At 38.9% G+C, this 21,584-nt stretch overlaps 2 protein-coding genes across 10 annotated transcripts in view; one reads left to right on the top strand and one right to left on the bottom strand.

The window, feature by feature from the left end:
- COL4A4 (collagen type IV alpha 4 chain) overlaps positions 1 to 10,384 on the top strand; it is an 88,135-nt gene extending 77,751 nt beyond the window's left edge. Inside the window, exons 43-47 of the mRNA XM_089509198.1 lie at positions 827 to 961; positions 2,630 to 2,746; positions 3,705 to 3,893; positions 6,466 to 6,752; positions 7,655 to 10,384. Coding sequence (XP_089365324.1) covers positions 827 to 961; positions 2,630 to 2,746; positions 3,705 to 3,893; positions 6,466 to 6,752; positions 7,655 to 7,918 — 992 coding nt within the window. The 3' untranslated portion in view covers positions 7,919 to 10,384. The remainder of the gene's footprint in view (positions 1 to 826; positions 962 to 2,629; positions 2,747 to 3,704; positions 3,894 to 6,465; positions 6,753 to 7,654) is intronic.
- An 8,076-nt stretch (positions 10,385 to 18,460) lies between these two features.
- RHBDD1 (rhomboid domain containing 1) overlaps positions 18,461 to 21,584 on the bottom strand; it is a 45,420-nt gene continuing 42,296 nt past the window's right edge. For 5 of the 9 annotated variants that reach the window (XM_089509202.1, XM_089509199.1, XM_089509200.1 and 2 more), the window contains exon 7: positions 18,461 to 19,062. In XM_089509202.1, coding sequence (XP_089365328.1) covers positions 18,944 to 19,062 — 119 coding nt within the window. In that variant the 3' untranslated portion in view covers positions 18,461 to 18,943. Of the gene's footprint in view, positions 19,063 to 20,394; positions 20,796 to 21,584 lie in introns of those variants that run through there. The other 4 variants (XR_016279997.1, XR_016279999.1, XM_089509204.1 and 1 more) reach the window with 2 other exon arrangements.

Below are 21,584 nucleotides of genomic sequence, written 5' to 3' on the forward strand. Positions count from 1 at the left end.
ACAATCCATTATCTCCCCCGAAACTTCCACTGCCCCATATGCTAATGATGGTGCAGAACAGGAAGGCATTTTACAACCCCTAATTTCTAGTACTAGATCTCAGTTCTGCACAGAAACAAATAAGCAGATTAACTATTTACTCTCTACAGCAATAACCCATTGATATTTGAAACCTTACTTACTTTTTTACATTTTTGTAAAAATGGAAGAGGGTATTCCCTGTTTTCGAGAACTGATATGCACAATTCTATAATAATAATAATAGACAGCCTTTTCTCCCGACCATGTCCCTCTCTTTCCAGCAAAGTTCTCTTCACCTAACCATCCTGCTCTCCTTCCACCAGCGAGTAAAGTTCTATTTATTTGTACAAGCATTTGATAACTATGTGGACGGCTCTTTCATGCTGCATTTTAAAATGGTTCTTGTGGCAGTTTAAAATGATTTCATATTGTTTTAAAGTATTGATGTTTTAATATGGTGGCTTATTTAATTGTTTTTAAAAATTACTAATCCCTAATTCATGTACCTTGTTTTAAGATATAAATTATTTAAACATTATTAATCACATAGCCATAATCAACAGCTACAGGTGGAGAATCAGTTACATTACACTCATTAATTCTGTTCCACTTGATCCCTCTCATATTTAAAATTATTTATATACCTCTTTATGTTGTTGTATGTATGTAGGTATATATATAAAGGGTTCATTAGTTGGAAGAACACACTTCTAGATCAGTGAAAACCTATATAAATTTTCTGCCTACCAGCTTTGGTAAGTGGGGTTAATTGTTACTCCCATTCTAATGCCGTTGCACATTTCAGGTGATCCAGGTGAACCAGGAAAAGTGGACTACTCATCTTGTCCCAAGATTCCAGGGCCTCCTGGAGTACTAGGCCCAAGAGGATCACCAGGTCCCATAGGATTAAGAGGGCCAGCAGGCTTCCCTGGCCCCCCAGGTAAATATTTCGTGATTCTGGAATGTGTGTGATAAGGAACACACAGCGTCACCAAAAAGCTTAAGATACTTTTTAGCTCATCTATTCCTATAAAGTCTACATGAATGTATCTTGATTTCATAATGTGTCACACACAGAGATAACTCTCTCCTTCCATATGAGTAGATACTTATAAATCATTGGCTCACTCCATACACAGGCTTCCCATACGCAGATTTGAGGTCATGTGGACAGGAAGCCCCATTTAGATTAATGGCGTGTGCGCTATGCCACACCCAGGAATGCACCCTATTCATCTAAATGGTTCTTGAGCATGTGCAGAATTCGCTTTACGTCGGGGGGGGGGGGGGGTTCCAGAATGGATCTGCCATGTAAAGCAAGGGTCCACTGTAAAATGTCCTGTATTAAAATGTTTTTTATTGGGTGTCAGCTTCCACATAAAGAAGGCACCATTTCATAAGAAACTAAAGCATTGGTTGTTGCTACAATATAGTTATTAGCCTGGAATAATTCCAGTGAGGGTTGGGCATTATGGATTAACTCCCTTGTGTAAAAGATTGTGTAACATTTTGTAACTGAAATAACACAATAACTAGAAATCAGTAGGATGCACCAGAACCTAAGATGATACAAATGTTCAAGAGAGATGATGATATAAAATGTTCAAGAAAGAGAGAGGCTGGGCCCCAAAACAAATCATTACAAACTTAGAGGTTAGGTAGGGCACCACAATTATCTACTACAGCAAAAACAAGTTTCAGCTATGTGCCATAATTTCTGGCGCGGGACAAAAAGGACAGTCTCCCGGTGCCTAGCTTTGGTCCGTGGGGAAGCCGCAGCCTCCAGACCATGGGACTTCCCTGCAGACCAAAAAGAACCCGCAAAAAGTGGGTTCTTCTTGTGGCGCCATTATGATGCCGCAGTGTGCCAATGGTGCACTCGTGACATTATAATGGCACCGTGGCGTGCGGATGCTAGGCGTCCATCACGTAAAGATGGCGGCACCCATCTGTACAGGGCACTGCCATTTTGATGCCCTCGTCTCGTGTGAGGAGTGAGGGGCGTCTAGAAGCGCCACCCCTCGCATGTGACGAGGGTATCCTATTGTGCCCGTCTAGACCAGGCCTCTGTTCCTTCCAAATCTCACAGGGATTTATGGGGCTCAAGTAGATACTTAGATTTTTGTTATAATGTTTGTTACCTTTTTCTGAAATTCCAGACATCCAACAAATTTAATTTTATGGTATTGTCTTGATTTGTTAGATTTCCACCCACTACAGATTACCATGGCCATCATATATTTGCAGCACAATTTTACAAGAAAAGGAAGAAATATGATGGTTCTTGTTTTCTTCAGTACTGTTGTTACTATAGGACAAAAGTTCCGATTTTACAGTCGTCTCCCCCTCCACACACACACAAATAGATACAGCAATTCTGAATTTAATTCTAATTACAGTATCAAATTAAACTGCTGAACATTCTGGTGCATGGCGTATGAAACATTTTGAGAGAACTGTTATGTATAATTTCTAGATGGATGTAGCTATTACTTAAAGGAAATCAACTGTTACCTGTTTAATGTTAATTTGTGCTTCATTAATTGAAGTAGTTATGCATAGTACTGAACCATAGTTACTTTTAAAAGTAAATGTATTGTTTTTTCAGGAATGAAGGGAGAAGAAGGCTTTGTAGGTCAGCTGGGTCAGAGTGGCCTCCCTGGGCCACCAGGACCTTTTGGTGATCAAGGTGACATAGGAGAAAAAGGATACACAGGGCTGCAAGGTAAGTATTCTGACACATGGAAGTTGTCTTACTTCCAGGAAAATAATTAGTTTGATCATGATTGTATACACTCTTTACACTGCTTTAAAAAAAGTTGTGGCCTTGAACATCTGGTAACAGTGGTCCTCAAACAGTGGGCCAGGAACCCGCACAAGAGTTGCTCATGGGGTATGTGAGACTTGGTGGCCCTGATGTCTCCTCCTTCTCTTCTCAAAACTTTTTTTTGTGTAAAATTTACCCATGTGTTGAGTTAAATATTGAATTTAGTTAAATAGAACTGGGCTAATTTGAACAATGCTATTTCCTTATAAAATGTTAAAATATGAATATACATGAATGTGCGAATGAAAATACGCATACTAAATAAACAAAATATTTTTATTCACATACTGCATTGAGCAGGGGTGTGCAATGTCTGCATGTAGAGGTAAAGGGGGGTCCTAAGGGTAAAAGGCTTGAGTACCACTGTGGTAACTCATTTTGTGTTCCTGGAATATCATGTAAAATAACCTAACACCTTTCGACTTCTGATCTCCAGGCTCCCTTGCAATCCCACTATCGTGGACAAACAGAAGTTTTTCTGCTTAACTTAAAGCTCAGACACTTAGAACCTTTAGCTCAATAGGAGTCCTAGTGGCACAGTGGTTAAATGTCTGCACTGCACCCACAATATTGTGAATTCGATCCCAGAAGGTTCCAGGTTGACTCAGCTTTCCATCCTTTCATAGGTCGGTAAAATGGGTACCCAGCTTTTTGGGGGCAATTGGCTAACAGACTGTAAACTGCTTAGAGTGCTGAGTTCACTAAGAAGCGGTATAGAAATATAAATGCTATTGCTAAATGCTCAATAGAGAATCTATTTTGAAAAAGAAAAAGCCAAACAAGCCATCCTTTGACTCAGAAAAGGTCTCACTTTCAAAAATGATATTATTGGTCCATCTTTTCTCCATTCTATAAGGTCTTCCAGGCCCAACAGGAATGCCAGGACCCCCAGGGCCTGAAACAAGAATTGCTACTGGATTCCTGATTGTTCTTCATAGTCAGTCAGATGTAGAACCACTTTGCCCAGAGGGAATGCCAAGGCTATGGACTGGGTATAGCCTGTTATATATTGAAGGGCAGGAGAAAGCCCATAATCAAGATCTTGGTGAGTACTGTACTCTTTATCAAGAAAGCAGATACTGTTGTTTTCTGCACTTTTACTGTACAAATTTGCAGCAAAGTACATCCCAATTCACTCTGAAATGTAAGCTAACTTAGAGTTGCTTTCAAAGACACAAAAACCAGTAGTGGTAACTGAAACAGGATTGTATGTTGTTGGGGGTGATGCTTCTTTTGGGCATCCATGCAGTTACATAGAAACTGACATCAGCAAAACATGTAACATATGTGGCCATGGGAATGTGTGGATTGAGACTGTTTTCCACCCCCCCACCCCCAATCCGGCTCTACTCTTCAGTCTCCTGCTTCATTATTACTACTACTCCTGTGGGATGGATGCTGCAGGATACATCGGGAGGGGAAACAGCATGTAGATGCAGAAATCATGTTCTTCGCAGATGCTCTGTCCTCTCTGCACATCTACAGCACCCTTTCCCGCATTTATTGCCGCTCCTCTGCACATCAGTCTGTTTTCTCTTTATTTGCTATCAAGTTGGCTTTGATTTATGGTGGCTTTATGAATGAAATATATCCTGCTTAGGTCTCTCAAATTCAGAGTTGTGGATTCCATAATTGGATCGATTGATCCATCATTACTGTCCACCTTTCACAGCCATACATAGAAATCAGAGATATTTTGGCTTGGATTATTCTGATTTTGATATTTAATGGTGTGTGTGTGTGTGTATGTATATATATATATTTATATTATATCTGAAGTCCTTATCTAGTTCTTTCACAGGAGACTTTCTAAGTTTTAGCCTTATGATTTCTCGACTACAGTCTCCATTTTGATTAATGACTATTCCAATTTTGATGTCTTCATCACCCACTGTAGTGTAAATCATCTGGGATCAGCATTTTTGTTTTCTGAATATTCAGCTGTAACCCAACCTTTACACTTTCTTCCTTAACATTCATTCATTCATTCGTCATTCTATATTTTTGCCATTTTCTGCTAGTAATATGGTATTATCTGTACACCTGACATTTATTGATAATTGTTGATAATCCTTCTCCCAGTTTTCACATCTCCTTCATTAAAGTCTATTCCCACTTTCCATATATGTTCTGTCTATAAATTCAACTGATAGGGTGGCAGATTCAGCCTTTTCTGATCCCCTTACCAATAGGAAACTATTCTGTTTCTTCATATATTAATGTGACAGTGGCATCTTGTCCAGAGAATAGCTTATGCATCAAAACGATTAAATGCTGTGGCATACCCATTTCTTTAAGAGCAATCCATATTTTACATGATCTACACAATCATAAGCTTTGCTATAATGTATTAAGCTAAGGTTGATATTCTTCTGAAATTCCATTTCCTCATGTATGCCTGCAGTATGATTTCTAGTGCTTCTTCTTTTTCTGAGCTCACCTTGGATATCTGGCATTTCTCATTCTGTATATGGTAAATGTCTGTGTTGTAAAAACTTGAACATTACTTTGCTTGTATGGGTCATTAATGCAATCATCCGAAGGTAGCTGTAATCCCTGGTGTGCTCTTTATTAGAAATTAGAATGTACAGTGGGCCCTCTCTTTTAGCGGGTGATCCGTTCCAGATTCCCCCGCATAAGGAAAAATCCACCTGTACTCGAGCCCCATAGGAAATAATGGGGCTCATGCATGTGGTGAAGTGGCGTGCAGGTGCCATTGTTTTCCCTCCCCAAGCAGCTTCCGTGTAAGCTTAAAGCTGCGTAAAATGCATCCACGCATGGCACGGGCACACTGTATAATTAATGTTTCCAGTTTGTAGGCCATTGTTTAGTTTTCCATATTCACTGTTAGAATTTGGAAGGACTTTTGTCTATATACATTATGAAACAATTCCGTTGGTATGCCATCCATTCTTGATTGTTTTCCCCTTTCACTTCACTTTATAAAATTGTTGCTTCATCACTAAAATATTTCCTTGAAAGAATCTTCTGTATAGTTCTTCATTGTATTGCTTTCATCATCTTTTTATTTATTTTGTCTTGGTCACATAATGTGTTTTCCTGTTCGTGATGCAACATCTCTGCTCTTGCTTTAGATTTCCCTTAGATTTCTCAGATTCTGAGAAGGAACCTCTTGCTCTGCTTTTATGTTATCTACTTCTGTTTGTTTGTACTGATTATTATAATTGTTCTCTTCGTTCTCACACAAGTCACTGAACAGTTGCATTCAAGATTGTGACCTTTTACTTTCTGTTTTTGCTTATTTTCTGTCCTTAACTGTTTGAACAGTTTCATTAGACATCCAGTAAGGCTTTTCTTTTTTTTCTGGCTACAGATTGTGTCTTCATTTCAAAAGTGGGCAATTACATTTTGATTTACCTCTAAGTTTTCCATAGATAAGGGGATTGCATAACCAGAAAAATAAGGTACAACAAACAACTTTTGACTATGAAACGAAACATGAGGCTGTTTGTTCAGAAACCTTTTGCTGTGATCTCAACAAAGTTTTCTGTCATTCCCCTGGCTCTTTTTAAACTTGCAAGAAGACCCAAGACTAGCTTTCCACTATTCTTAAGTGAGTACTTGATTAAACCTTGGTGGATTTTCCTTTGTTCTAGGTATGGCTGGATCTTGTCTCCCTGCGTTCAGCACCATGCCTTTTGCCTACTGCAATATCAACCAGGTCTGCTACTACGCAAGTCGAAATGATAAATCTTATTGGCTATCAACTGCAGCTCCTTTGCCCATGATGCCCCTCTCTGATGAAGAAATAAAGCCTTACATTAGCAGATGTGCTGTATGTGAAGCGCCTGCCCAAGCTGTTGCTGTTCATAGTCAAGACCAATCCATTCCTCCCTGTCCATCAAACTGGAGAAGTCTTTGGATAGGCTACTCATTTTTAATGGTAAGAATAAGGACTGTGTAGATCTACCATGGGAAGTTAAATCTTCACAGAGAAGTAGAGCTCCTCCAGAATGGTCTAAAGAAAGGATTCTGCCAATATAGCTGCTAGGGTTTTCCTGGTTGTTATCTGATCTCTTTTTTGATAAAATTACCAACTTGGTAGATGAAGAGAATACTGTGGATGTAGCATCACAGGGGCAGTACAAACAGGGGGCTCCATGGGCTCCTGCACCACAAAAAAAAGCTGCCTAGAGTGGCTTTTTTGCAATGCTGGAAGCAGGAAGGGGCACTACCATGATGCCACTTCCTGCCAGCGCCTCTGGTCGCTGTACAGCAGTGGCATCATGGTGGCCCATGTATGAATGGGATGCCACCATGATGCCGGCACCCATATGTATTAGGGTTCGGGAGCGTGCAGTACCGGGCCTCACTTTCAGTAAGGCCTTTAACAAGGGCCCGCATGATATTCTTGCAAACAAGCTAGTAAAAGGTGGGTGAGACAATGTTAGGTGGATTTGTAATTGGTTGACCAACTGAACCCAAAGGTATATTGGGCTGACCAAAATGCACAATATATATGTTGCAAGCTTTTGAACTTCTACTGACTTCTTCATCAGGCAAAGGTGTTAAAAACCCTACAGGAGGGGAAAAATATGACTGTGTTAGTCATACCCCTGAATTTTGTGAAGATGTTTGTTGTTTTCAGTTTAGTTAATATTTTTTGGGGGGGAGGGTGATACTGTTCACTTACTGGTTTTGGTTGTTTTGTCAGGAGTTCTCTTATTTTATACTCTATAATTTTCATAATAGGAATTATTTTTATTGTCACATCTTTGACTAATTTCCCCCCGTCCCTGAGTTTAGTTGTTGTGTGAGATTTCAGAACTCTTTTGTTTCTTTCAGCACACTGGATCTGGAGACCAGGGAGGTGGACAGTCTCTCATGTCAACTGGAAGCTGCCTTGAAGACTTTAGATCAGCACCTTTCATTGAGTGCCAGGGTCAGCGAGGAACATGTCACTTTTTTGCCACTGCACACAGCTTTTGGCTGACTACAGTAAACCCAGAGCTGCAGTTTGCATCATCCCCACTGTCAGAGACTCTTAAAGATGAGCAACAACAACGACAAAATGTAGGCAGATGTCAGGTCTGCATGAAATATAGTTAAGGAAACCCTGAACATTTACCAGATGGGGATGCACTAAGTTGTGGTATGATTACAAATGGTGCCAATTCTTGGGTTTTTATCTGGAAAATGTGGAACATGCCCATGGCTTTATGTCCGGTAGGCCATGGATACTAATTCTTTCTGATCCTCTGTGCAGCCATAGTTGTCTATGCCACATGAGAAACACAATGTTCTATAGAACCCTGGTATTCTCCTAGATGTCAGCACCATGGGGCCAAAATCAGGGATTTGCTGCTGCTGAAAGTGGAAGGGGAACACAGCTACTGACTCTTCACATCTTGGGTTTTTCTTTATCATGCAGCTGCCCTGCTTTGTTCTCTCTTTATTCTGGGGCAGGGAGAGTGGGAGAGCAAAAGATGAAATAATTGTACATTTTTAAAATAGCTCTATCTCCAGCTGGAATCCCTCTTCCTGCAGTGAATGAAAACAGGACTCATAATGTTATGCCTTCTTCCTTTGGCAGTACATGGATGGTAATGTCGATTTAAACTAGTGGACACAGAAAAATTACCTTGTTACCCAAGTTTAAATAGTATCTCCAGTGGATAGCAAAGTATCAGGTCTTCAGGGAATGCTGGGAGTATAATGGACAGTACTCAAAGTGAGAAGGCCACAATTAGTCTTTGGCTTATTTAGGAGAGATCTACCCTGAACAAAAGGTATCATGGAATCTGTTTAACAAGAAGACAATGGGACAGGCTTCATAATAAAGAAGTAATGCATGAGTCTTTGCTCTGCAACAGATTTAAGATAGACGAGACAAATAAAACTTAACAATAAAAGTTCATATGAGTATACAATTTTTCAGAAGTGTTTCTTGAGATGAAAAATGAATACTTCTGCAGCATCACTGTGTAGTTATTCTGTTTGTCTTCTGTTCTGTGCAAGCTACTCAGTATATTACCACTCCACTCCCTTCAATTTACCCAATCAGTTCTTTACAACCTGTATTAGCAGATTTTAGGAATAATTAAATTAATTAAATATCTCTGGTACCACACAAAGGGAATGGTGGACTTGGAATATCATTCCTGTTAAAAAGTAGATTAGTTCAATACTGACAAATCTCATAGCTTCCACATTTAGCTTTTGTTATGGCTATCACAGATGTTTCTGCTTTTAGGGACTGCGGAGATGGGTATGTTCTCTGTTAGGCTTTTCTATAATCCTAAATACTCTCTCCCCCACAACACTCCAAATAATTCCTAATTAGATGTATTAGGCTTTGATAATGATAGCTTGGCCTTGCCAAACTTTGTATATAAAGATGACCTTGAACAAATGCTTCATCAAACCATTAAACAGGTCTACATAATCCTCAAAAGTGATAGGACAGGGCCATAATTTAACTTTTGGCAAAATATATAAGGAAGTTTTACAAAGATGAATGGTGAGGGACTGTGGGAAATCTGAGAAAATTTAAATCTATTCATCATATTCAGTTTGAAGGTATTTACTGGGTTGTGGTCCTTTGATTTCATGAGAAGTTTTTGCTGTTATGTGCCTTCAAGTCATTTCTGACTTATGGTAACCCTAAAGTGAATGTTATAAGAGATTTAAATCCAGTAACAGGAATTAATTAGAAGTTAGAATTTTTCTAACAAAATGGGGATTTTTTTTAACTAAAGTGATTCATTCAAACTGAAATTCCAGAATTAGATTAGTAGTTACTAATTAAAGAAAAGAATGCAGGAAAGAATGTCCCAAAGAGCCAACCATGTTTTAAAAAACATTTTTAGCTGGTTTTGCACCCAAACTCAAGTTAGCTTAGATTTTTACAAAATGATTACTGGTACTTGCTTTTTTGTTAGTCCCATAAGGTTGAAAAATTACAATGTTTAGGTTACAAGATTAAAACCCCTTTAGATTAGTTTCAGTGAAATGAAGTGTATTAAGCAATCCATGTGGGAATCAATAGGCTAAAGCAGGGTTTCTCAACCAGAGTTCCCTGGAACCCAAGGGTTCTGTGAGAGGTTGCTAGGCTTCCATAAGAGACCCTGAATGTTGAATGTTAAAGAAAATGAGCCATAGACAAATATAATTGTTGTATAGGGTTTCCCTGAAATCTTAAAATTATTCAAGCATTACTCCAGTGTAAAAATGTTGAAAAAGATTGGGTTAAAGAAAGGGGAGGGTAAGGAGATACAATTATACAGGAAGGAGGAAAAGATAGCAAGAAAAGTTTTTTTTTTTTTTGGTGGGGCAGATGAAAAATGAATTGTTTTTTTAAAAAAATAATAATCATGCAGCTGTTTTCTTCTTGTTCTTCACCCCTTCTTTTATTTCTCCTCATTCCCAGTCTCTTCTTTTTTGCCATCCTTTCCTCCTCTGCATCTGTCCCTCTAATCTCTTCTTCTCCATGTCTACTGCTTAACCAGCAGCTAAATAGTGGATCACAAAAGGTATTAATTGAAGAGGGCTTATTACACAGTTCACAGAAAAGCCAGGAAAACATACCTTTATGCTTTCTATATATATATATATATATATATATATATATATATATATATATATATATAAATAAATTTATATTTTTGGTTGCTGTATTGCAGTCATTTGTCAATGGTCCATCCCTCAATCCTTCAGAAGAAAGCAGATACAGGAGGCCAGGGATGCATGCATATGACCCTTTCAAAAAAGGCCCAAATCCCATTGATTTCCTGTTTGGCAGGAAAGGGAAGCATCTGAATACTGTGGCAGGATTATTGAATACAGTCATCGGTTCTTCATTCAAATTAAATTTCCATTGAGCAGTAAAACAAAACTAAATCAAATTTAAACTATGAGACAACTATCAAATCACCAGGTTCCCTCTATGTGGGCATAGCTGGTCTTTGGCTTTGATTATTCAGTTCTTTTCCTGAAAAGAAAATGTACCAAGATAATGTATGAAACTCAGAAGCAAAAATTCAGTTTCTCCTATTTGGAAAATCTTGCTACTTCACATAATGTGTGTTCTATCTTATATACCATACCGTCATTGTTAAAAGTGTTGAGTTCCTTGATAAGCTTGAGTTTTTAAATATCTCAAATTATTTCTACAGACTCACATAAAATATTCCATTCTCAGAATACACATTACCTTGATCCTTTTTTTTAAAGCAGGGTAAAAGCAGTATAATACTGGAAATATGACAGGTTGAAAAAGTTACCATCAGTAGCATCTGGCTGGCCCTCTCCTACAGACACCGACATATATTCTTCTATATATGCAGACATCTGAAGTGACAGCATCTACTGTAAATATTTTTTAAAGTGATACCATACTAAATGTTGCATCTTACAATTCTGTATGGCACAAAACAAATGATTATGCAGAAGTACCTTGACTTCTGTTCAAGGAGTAGAAAAGACATTTAGGTATGAACTGCTTTAGGAGGGATTTCTTTTTTCTTTAACTCTTTGAAGGGAAACATTAGATAGCATTTTTGAAATTAGTACCCACTGTAGGGATGCAGTGGCTCAGCGGTTATGACGGCAACTCTGAAGATCGCAAGGTTGCCAGGTCAGCCGTTCAAGACCCAAGTGCAGCATGACAGAGTGAGCTCCTGTCACTAGTCCCAGCTTCTGCCAACTTAGCAGTTCGAAAGCATGTAAAAGTGCAAGTAAATAGGTGCCATTTTGGTGGGAAGGTAACAGCGTTCCGTGCAGCCATGCTGTCCACATGATCATGGAATCATCTTTGACAATGTTGGATCCCTCGGCTTAGTAACAGAAATGAGCACAGCTCTCTGCAGTAAGACACAACTTGACAATCTTGTCAAAAGAGAACCCTTTCTTTACCTTTACCTTTTTACCCATACTGTGCAATAGACTTGGAAGTACTCTTTTTGAGAGAATGTCAGCAATTTTATATTTTTACATAACTGACCTGGCAGTTAAGGAAGCTGTTCCAACTCTAGCACTAAACTTTCATGCAAAAATTTCTTAGCATTTTCGTAACATTATCCAGGCTACATAAACTATGTTAACAACATGTTCACGTACAAACAGAAGTGCACAGTGAGTTGCTGAAAACTGTCTTGGTGAAAAAAACATTAAAAGAGCTATCAAAGGGAGGGGGTAATTAAGTCATTGTGATCTAAAGCTCCTAAACGTTAGATATATAACCACACACAAAATCTGTAAGGTTGAAAGTCGTATAAGAAACACAACATATTAGATACTTTGTTTTCATGAGAAATCAAGTGAGCATTGGTATTTGTGCATCCCTTGCTACTCATGCTTTGACAATTTATTCTGGCTTTATATGACAATTTGGTGTGCTGTCATGATAAATGTGCTGTTACCATGGTAACTTCCACAGTCAGTGCTTGGGCTGTCACTGAAATACTATCTTCCACTTTAAATGAACAACAATATTTCATGGCAGATTTTTACAATACATTTTACAGAGAAAATGTAGCCATCCACAGGAAGCATTCTCTCCTAGGGGCTAAATCAAATGTTCCACTGATAAAACATCAGGAACTTTCTTCTCTTAACCATTAATCAATTGCATCCCACCCACTCACCCCTCTTTACTCCAGGGTTTTCCAACCCTCTGGACATGCTTTGGGGGACACAAAAAGGCTGCCATGGGGAGGGAAGCTCAGCTGTTTCCAGAGCTAAAATTCTGTCGGTGGAGGCCCATTGCTGGATCCTGCCCTAAGCATTTCCCATTATGGCTGTTCTGAGTGGAATTCCATCCTCCTTTGAGGATACAAGTTATGATGATTATTTTTTTAAATAATTAAAGTCTTCAGTGTTTTGTTGTTGTATGCCTTCAAGTCATTTCCAGCTTACGGTGACTCTAAGATGAACCTTGAGGCAAATCTAAGATATGCAGATGATACCATACCACCAGTGGAAAACATCATAGACTTGGAACAATTACTAAGGAAAGTTAAAGAAGAAAGTGCAAAGGCAGGCTTACTGTTGAAAATAAAACAAAAATAATGACCAGAGGATATACATAAATTCAACCTAGATAACAAGGAAATTGAAATAGCTAGGGATTTACTGTACTTTGGATCAAATATTGACCAAAATGGAGACTGCAGTCAAGAAATCAGAAGACTAGGAATGGGAAGGGCAGCAGTGAAAGATCTAGATAAGATCCTAAAATGCAAAGATATACAACTGAGCACTAAAGTGAGAATAGTCCAAGACAATTCCCCATCACCATGTATGGATGTGAGAGCCGGATGGTAAAAAAAGCACTTAGGAAGAAAATGGATTCATTTGCGATATGGTGTTGGAGAAGAGTGTTGAGGATACCACAGACAGGCAAAAAGACAAACAAGTGGGTTCTTGAACAGATAAGCCTGAATTCTCCCTGGAGCCCAAGGAGAATTCTCCCTGGATGATCAAATTGAGGTTGTCACTGTCACATCATAAGACTCATTAGAAAAGACAATAAAGTACATATGAAAGGGATCTAGGAGTCCTGGTAGACCACTGTTTGAACATGAGTGAACAGTGTGATGTGGCAGCTAAAAAGGCCAATGCAATTTTAAGCTGTACCAATAGGAGTATAACGTGTAGATCAAGGGAAGTAATAGTGCCACTCTATTCTACTTAGATCAGGCTTCATCTGGAATACTGTGTCCAGTTCTGGGTACCACAATTCAAAAAGGATGTTGACAAACGAGTGTGTCCAGAGGAAGGCAACCAAAATGGTGAAGGGTCTGGAAACCATGCCTTACGAGGACAGACATAGGGAGCTAGGCATGTTTAGATTGGAGAAGAAATGGTTAAGAGGTTATATGATAGCCCTGTTTAAATATCTGAAGGGATGTCATATTAAAGAGAGAGCAACCTTGTTTTCTACTGCTTCAGAGAATAGGACTCAGAACAATGGATGCAAGCTACAAGAAAAGAGATTCCACCTCAACATTAGGAGGAACCTCCTGACTGTAAGATCTGTTCAACAGTTGAATGCATTCCCTCAGAGTAGTGGAGTCTCCTTCTTTGGAGGTCTTTAAACAGAGGCTGGATGGTCATCTGTCAGGGTTGCTTTGATTGTGAGTTCCAGCATGGCAGGGGTTTGGGCTAGATGACCCTTGTGGTCTCTTCCAACTCTATGATTCTATAATGCTTGGAAAGGTGAAAGGCAGCAGAAAAAGAGGAAGACCTCATGCCACATGGCTGGACTCTATAAGAGAGGTCAGAAGTATGAATCTACAGGACCTAAGCAGAGTAGCGGATGATAGTGGATTTTTGAGATGTCTCATGCATGAGGTCATCATGGTCAGGGTCAATAGCGAAGGCGAAACTATCAGAACCTTTTCTGGGACTAGGTGCATGACTTGTCCAAGGTGATTACAGAGGGTTTATGGATCAGAGATTCTAGAAACAAATCTTGAAAAAATGCCTGAAATGGGCTTTTGTGTCATTAACAAATTCAAGTAAAAATGTGACTTAAAGGCTGTAGCTTGCCAGGCTCATTCTCGAGCTGAAGACTCAAGATTGCTTTTAAAAGTGCAAAAAACTATCTGCTTGAGACTTTTTTGGAAAATATTTGCATAGGTTGACCTCAGTAGATTATCATTTTCTATTTGCTCAAAAAGATTTTGAACTTCACTGAGTGATGGACAACTGGTCTTCATAACAAAATTTCTTTGGTTTCCATGAAAATAATGGGGAGAATTTCCAGTTGGATACTATACCACTAAAATAATACTCTAGCTGTCTTGCAGACATATAAGGCCAGGCAGGTTCACTGCACATAGGATAAAGAAAACAGATAGTGTGGACACTCAAAAGTGACCACTTGGTGGTGTACCTGAAAACATTAGAGTGGTGGAAGGAAGATTACTCATATTGCATAGATTGTCTCATTGATTCTAGGGCTCATAGACTGATAAGTTTATTTGTCATAATTTCTATTCTGCCTTTCTCCGTCCTCAGGATCAAGAAAGCTTACAACCATTTAAAACAAATCCTCCTGCGCTCCATCTTTCAGGACTGTGAGTGATAACAGGTAAATACCAGTTTTATCACTGACCCAATGTTTGAAATCATCTCCACATGTAGAGTGGAGTGTCATCTCCACAAAGATGACATTCTGGCTCTTACATTGTATACATACAAAGAATTTAACATTTTTTTAGAATTAGGATAGTACAGATCAAAAAAAGAAAGAAAGTTGTGGCCCTTAACTCCATCAATTAGTTTCTTTCTTCACTTTGAGGCATTTTCAGTGCAAGAGCACTTAAACTGGAGAACAGTACCACAAACCTGCTGCCTTGCAGACACACTCTCGAGGAAGAGTTGTATATAAGAAACCTATTCAGACATAAAAATGGTATGTGCAAGGCAGGAGGATTTAAATTCATTTGGAATCTTTGGCTGGAAGAGAGTTCTAAGGATACTATGAACTGCCAAAAATACAAATAAATCAGTCTGAGAGGAAATGAAGCCTGCTCTCTCCCTTGTATCTAGAATGAATAAACTGAGGCTATTATATTTTGGACCACTCATGAGACAATGTGGCTTATTGGAAAGGATGGTAATTATTAATGAAGTTAAAGGCAGTAACAAAAGAAAACTGCATTACAGATGGGATTAATTTAATCAAGTAAGCATGACCCTGAGTTTGCAAGACATGAGCAGGGCTGTTGATGACCACAGGCCATAGAGGTCTCTTTTACATTGAAGTTGATTTGATGGCAAATAACAACACAGGTGTGGGGCTGAAGTAGTGCATGAAGCCTTCCTTCCCAATGCAATTGATTAGTCATTGATAATGAACATTAAGAGAACACACACTCATTTTGGAAACTGATATGAACTGTTACATACGTTTTTATTAAAAGCTTTGTTTCCTCATTGGCGGGGTACATACCGGCCGCCGCCAGTAGGTCCGTGGGGGAGCCGGAGCCTTCAGACGGCCCGACTCCCGCGCGGACCGAAAAAGAAGCTCCAAAATGGAGCTTCTTTTACCGTCGCGTCTGCGACGTAGCGAGGCGCCAGGGGCGCGCTCGCTACGTCACAAGCGGCGCGACGCGTACGGACGCTCAGCGTCCGATACGCAAAGATGGCGGCGCCCATGTGGAAGGGGCGCCGCCATCTTGTACGTATAGAATACGTACTAGGGTTAGGGGGGTGCGGAAGCACCGCCCCTTCCTAACCCTAGTACGTATTCTATACGTACTAAATGGCGGTATGTATCCCGCCTTAGTTATTTTTACTATAAGATTTTTTTTGGTAACCAAAATGACAATAAATAAATAAAAATAAAAAAGGTACTTTTCATGGCAGTGCACAATCAACTGGAAACTCCCCTCTTCTCAAAAGATCAATTTTTAAAAAAAAATTCTGGAAGGTAGGGCTATTTTTTTTAAGTACAAGAACATCTTTAACATTAATACTTCACAATACAGAACCAGATAACAATTGATTTTAAGCATTCTTTTTCACAAAGCTGAAAATTAGTTCTTCTTTTTGGCTTTACTTCGCAAATGAAGATTCAGGAAGGACTCATCCTGTGTTTTCTACAAGCGCGTTGATGACGTTGGATGTATCCTTTGAACCTGTGCAATGGATTTTTTCTGGTGGAGCACAGCGTGCACAGAACTGGCCTCACCCTTTAAACCAGAGGTTCGACTGCTGAGGCCTTGACAAGCATGGATGGTGGCAGCGAGGTCCTCGGGTCATAGGTTTGATTAGAGTTTCCTTCTCTTAGATGGTTGACCTTACAGGGTTAGACGAGCACCATCTGCCCGGGTTTGGGAATAGTTTTCCTTCTCCTAGGATGGTTGCCATAAGGCTAGAGAGCCCATCCTGCCCTTTGGCACTCTTGGTCAGACCCTTCGGTTGTGACCTGTCAGGCATGGGAGGCCCTGCCGGTGACTATTATACCACCGCCAGCATAGCTCACAACTTTAGTACGCAAGCCTCTTCCCCACACAGTCAGAGCATAGATGGACTGAATGGGACTTGAACATACACGGATTTTGTTATCCATGAGGGGTCTTGCAACCGAATCCCAGTGGATAACAAGGACCGACTGTATACATTAATAACACATATAGTTGATATCAGATCTACACTGGCCCAAAGAAACAAGAATAGAACAGTGATTTTTCCCCCCTTAAGGGAGCATGAAGCATTATCGGTTCCTTTGCAACAATAACAATTTGGGTATAAAAATAGTGCCTATGCTGTAATGAATATAATCCAAAGCCAGCGATGCTTTGTGAGTAAAATTATGGACAGAGATGGACACTTCCTAAGGAAAGAGGCCAACAAAAATCTGCCAGAGGCCAAAGAACCTTAAAGGCACTGCCGTTAACCTGAACCACACTCAAGATTTAGAGATGTGAGCACTTGGAAAAGCCTTAAAGCCTTTTTTTATTTTGTTCTCATTGGGATAAAACTGAGAAACAAAATTATAAATGTAAAACTGAAGCCTTACCAAATGCCCCCCTCTGCATGTTGAATGTTTGACATTTTACTTGTGGATAAAATAGAGGTCAAACAGATTACTTCAACTCTGCTTCTACTGCATTAATATCCATCTGTTTCATGATAAAATACATATCTAGAGATATAAATAAAGATACACCCTGGACAAAATTCCTTCGAGAAGTAAATGTGTCAAAGTATAGAACCCTTCTGATAAGGAAACACGGTTTCCAACGACCAAACAAATCAACAGTTAAACATTCCCAGTAGTCAGTCACCCAACATAATATAAATATGCTTCAAATAGTATTAAAAAGATCAACGGCAATAGAAATTCCTTTACTCTGGCCATATTATGTTGTAAAAATACAAATTTTAAACATCATGTGTATAAAACAGATAAAGTGTTGGTGCTAGCATATTTGCATATGTATACAATGACTATCACTTATTACCTAAAAAAGGCACATCACCAGCATAGAGCTAAGTCCAAACACAATGATAACAAAGCCACAAGTGACTTTTACAATCCATAAATGTCTAAAGTGATCTTGGAACTAAAAGGTGGGTAGCTTTTTCCTAGCCATCAACTCTAAAGAAGGCAAATATGAGTCAAATAAAAGCTGTTTGTTAGAAGTACTAAGACACATCTAGAACTCTTTCTAAACCAATTTGGAGATATAAATGCATAAGTATGCACAGAAGAAGTTCCAGATAACTAGGGACTTTCACCTTCTCTACAACATAAGGGAAAGCTTCATATATACACTCGGCCCTTCTTATACACGGATTTTTTATACACGGATTCAAGCATACATGGTTTGAAAATGTTCCAAAAAGTATAAATTTGCCTTGATTTTCCATTTTTTATAAGGGACACCATTTTGCTATGTCATTATATTTAATGGGACTTGAGCATACACGGATTTTGTTATACACGGGGGATCTTGGAACCAAACCCCAGCGGATAACAAGGGTCCACTGTACATTATGTTCCCCAAATGAAGAGCCTGACACCACTCTTGTCAACAAGGTGAACAGATGTTTCTCAAGTAATGGTCCTGGACATCTCCTTTTTATTTCTGCTGTTGTCCACCCAAAATCACAAAAGCAGGCCACGCAGAGTCAAGATGAACTTTTATAATTGTTTTGCTTTAATTTGTATGTAATAGGAATGCTGCTGCATAGCAAATTGCTGTATTTTGCATCTATATTTAAGATCCTAAGATAAGAAAAGGATTCATGGATGTCATATTTCAACTGCATGATTGCAATCTATTTTAAGGTCTATCAAAGTATAAATGTTGAATAATCGAATGCACCCGACATTTTGGAAACGTTTCCTACTGAAATATATAGGAAATGTACAAGAACATGTCAAACTGTCATGGTAGATGAAGCCTTTAAAATGAATACTAGTTTGCAGGAAACTTCTTCAGTCTTAACTTTCGAAGTCCATCTGTCCAGCAGGAGCACCTTTTCTGCACAACCTTATAGACAGTTTACAGGAAACATTCTTTTCTGAAAAGAGACTCCTTAAACAAAAAAAGATATGCCAGTGTTTTGACAGCTCTGAAGAACCCTTTTATATGCTTGAGATGAGATATGAGAATTTTACCACCTCTCAAATCGATTAAGTCTTCGCCTTCTAAGTTCTTCACTAGATGGTTGTTCAGGTGGAAACCAGAAGCCGTAGGGTCTCCTCTCACCATTGTAATGTCTCGTGCCACTACCTGCAATGAAAGCAAACATCAATCACCATAATTGCTATAAAGCATTTTTCCCACTCACACAAACTCAGCCTAATTAAAGAGAAATATGTTGTCACAGGCCCAGACAATTAATAGGCCCAACTACAATATACCATTCAGCAATTCATTCAATAGGTAAGGGAACATTTATGTAAACCCCACTGATTCAGTGGATCTCTTCCCACTGGAACTTGTAGCTAGATGCACACCTGCAACAATACAATTCTTTTTAATTTTTCATGTTGCTATGTATGCATCAATGTTAAGCTTCCAACCCCTGACTGCGAGACTGATCGCTGGTGGTTCCAGGTCTGACCATATAACACCTATTTTGAAAGATGTTCACTGGCTGCCTATTCGCTTCCGGGCTCAATACAAGGTGTTGGTAATAACCTATAAAGCCCTAAATGGCTTGGGCCCAGGGTACTTGGAGGACCGCCTCTCCCCATATAATCCGCCCCGCACACTCAGGTCGACAGGGATGAAACTGTTGGAGGTCCCTACAACACGCTATGTGAGGACCTCACAGAGGGCATTTTCTATCGTGGCCCCTAAATCTTGGAATAGTCTCCCATATGAGCTCCGCTCCACCACATCTTTAGTTCTTTTTAAAAAGAACTTGAAGACGTATTTCTTTTCCCAGGCCTTCCCACCGTGAAAAATCATTTTACCCCTACCCCTTTTATTGACGACCCTGGAACTGTGTATTTCGACTCCCCCTTTCATCTGGCCCTTTTGCTGCTATGATCTTTATGCTGTTTTTAATCTTGTTATTAATTAATTTTACTGGAATGTTTTATATTACAATTGTACGCCGCTTTGATCATACAAGTTGGAAAAGCGGGTTACAAATAAATCTATTATTATTATTATTATTTTAAATTTCAACCAATATTATTTTGTTCTCTCCAGTGGAAGAGACAACTGTCAAATCTTCTGTCTTGAGAACTGACAGGATGTCCTATTTAAGCTCCCTCTCTCAGAAGTAATTTCTTCTATTGTTCTAAGAAATTTTCACTGGAAGTCATGGGGCTGCTTTTGTGGTAATTTGGGCTTGCCTGGATATTAAAACTGCCTGTGTTCAATTTTTTTTTAAAAAAAGATTTTATTAAACAACTCATAAATTAAAATTTACAATCCAACAATCACATCTTGTCCAAGTTAAACATCTTATCATATCTTAATATAAAGCAAATAAAGAAAAAAGAAAAGAAAAGCAGTATCAAGAAAAAGGAAAGAGAAAGAAGAAAAAGTAAAATACATATATGTAAACATATGAATACTTCTATATGTATATATATATACACCTGTTTTTCTAGAGACAAAGGCAAGCAAGTATGTCAAGGGTTGGAACAATTCCCAATCTTAAATTCTTTTTTTTATTCCAGCCTTCACTTTCAAACCTAATCCTCTCTCTATATTTTCCTTAGTTCTTCTCTTTCCCTAATTTTCCCATTCAAACAGTCTCATTTCCTTCTTGACAATTGATCCTTACACCTTTATCTTCCCAAGTCCAAAACTCGAAACCTTCCTGTACCATTTGGACCTTCTACTACATTCGCTCACCTTCTTCTACTTTCATCATACTGTCATTTTTTTTATTCCTCTTAGTTCGTTCATTCATACCAGTCACTCTTTCTGCCCTCGCTAGTTTCTGTCTTAGTCTATATCGACCTTCTTTTCAAGATTCTTCATTTAATGTTCTATTATTATTTCTGAAAAAGGAACAAACAGCAATTGTTAACAGTTTACAAACCAGCTAAATGGCAATGAAGCACCAGAGGTATTATGCAATAATGGCCCTTTTCAAAGCAGTATCAGTTTGCAAAAGGTGTAAGCTCAATTGCCACCAATAAAAGCTATTCATAGCAAAGTGTGACTCTGTGTTAAGCTTTGTGCTGTCACCTGGAAGAAATCAGGGTGGAAGGTGGGTACTCAGGGTTCATACTTTTGATCTCACTACTACAAGATGTATTGATGGCCCACTGCTTACACAAACTTAACAAAGAGTACATTTCTAAACAGTAGCAACTATCAGACATGTTTGCTAAATGAAACCTCCATCTTCAGGAACATAAGACTCCCTGAACAGTAGATTCTGGGAACAAAACTATAAAGATAGGTTATATGAGCTGTTTGAGCCTCCAAAAGGTATCGTGATAACCACCACTGGAAATGGTATGCAGAACTAAACAGATCTTTGGAGGCTTAGCAAGACACAAGAATCAAATGCAACTATGCATTAGAATTCTAATTCTAATTCACCTACATTCTAAAGCACCTAACTTTGAAAGCTGAAACCAAACCTTTTTTTTTTAATGAAGCACCGACTGTGGGAACTGAAATAGCAAATCCTTTGAAGAAAACTCCAATTGTAAATCCTGGCATCATGTAAGTGCAATATGAGAGATAATTTCTGCTTTTGAAATCATACCAGAAAAGAAAGAGAAGTCAGCCCTGCCAGGCTGTCCTTGTTGGTTTTGTTCTAATTACATATAAGGTTT

The sequence above is a fragment of the Sceloporus occidentalis genome, unplaced genomic scaffold (genome assembly GCF_023333645.1).
Source record: "Sceloporus occidentalis isolate IW3139 unplaced genomic scaffold, rSceOcc1.0.p SCAF_2, whole genome shotgun sequence".
In the NCBI taxonomy this organism is placed as follows: domain Eukaryota; kingdom Metazoa; phylum Chordata; class Lepidosauria; order Squamata; family Phrynosomatidae; genus Sceloporus; species Sceloporus occidentalis.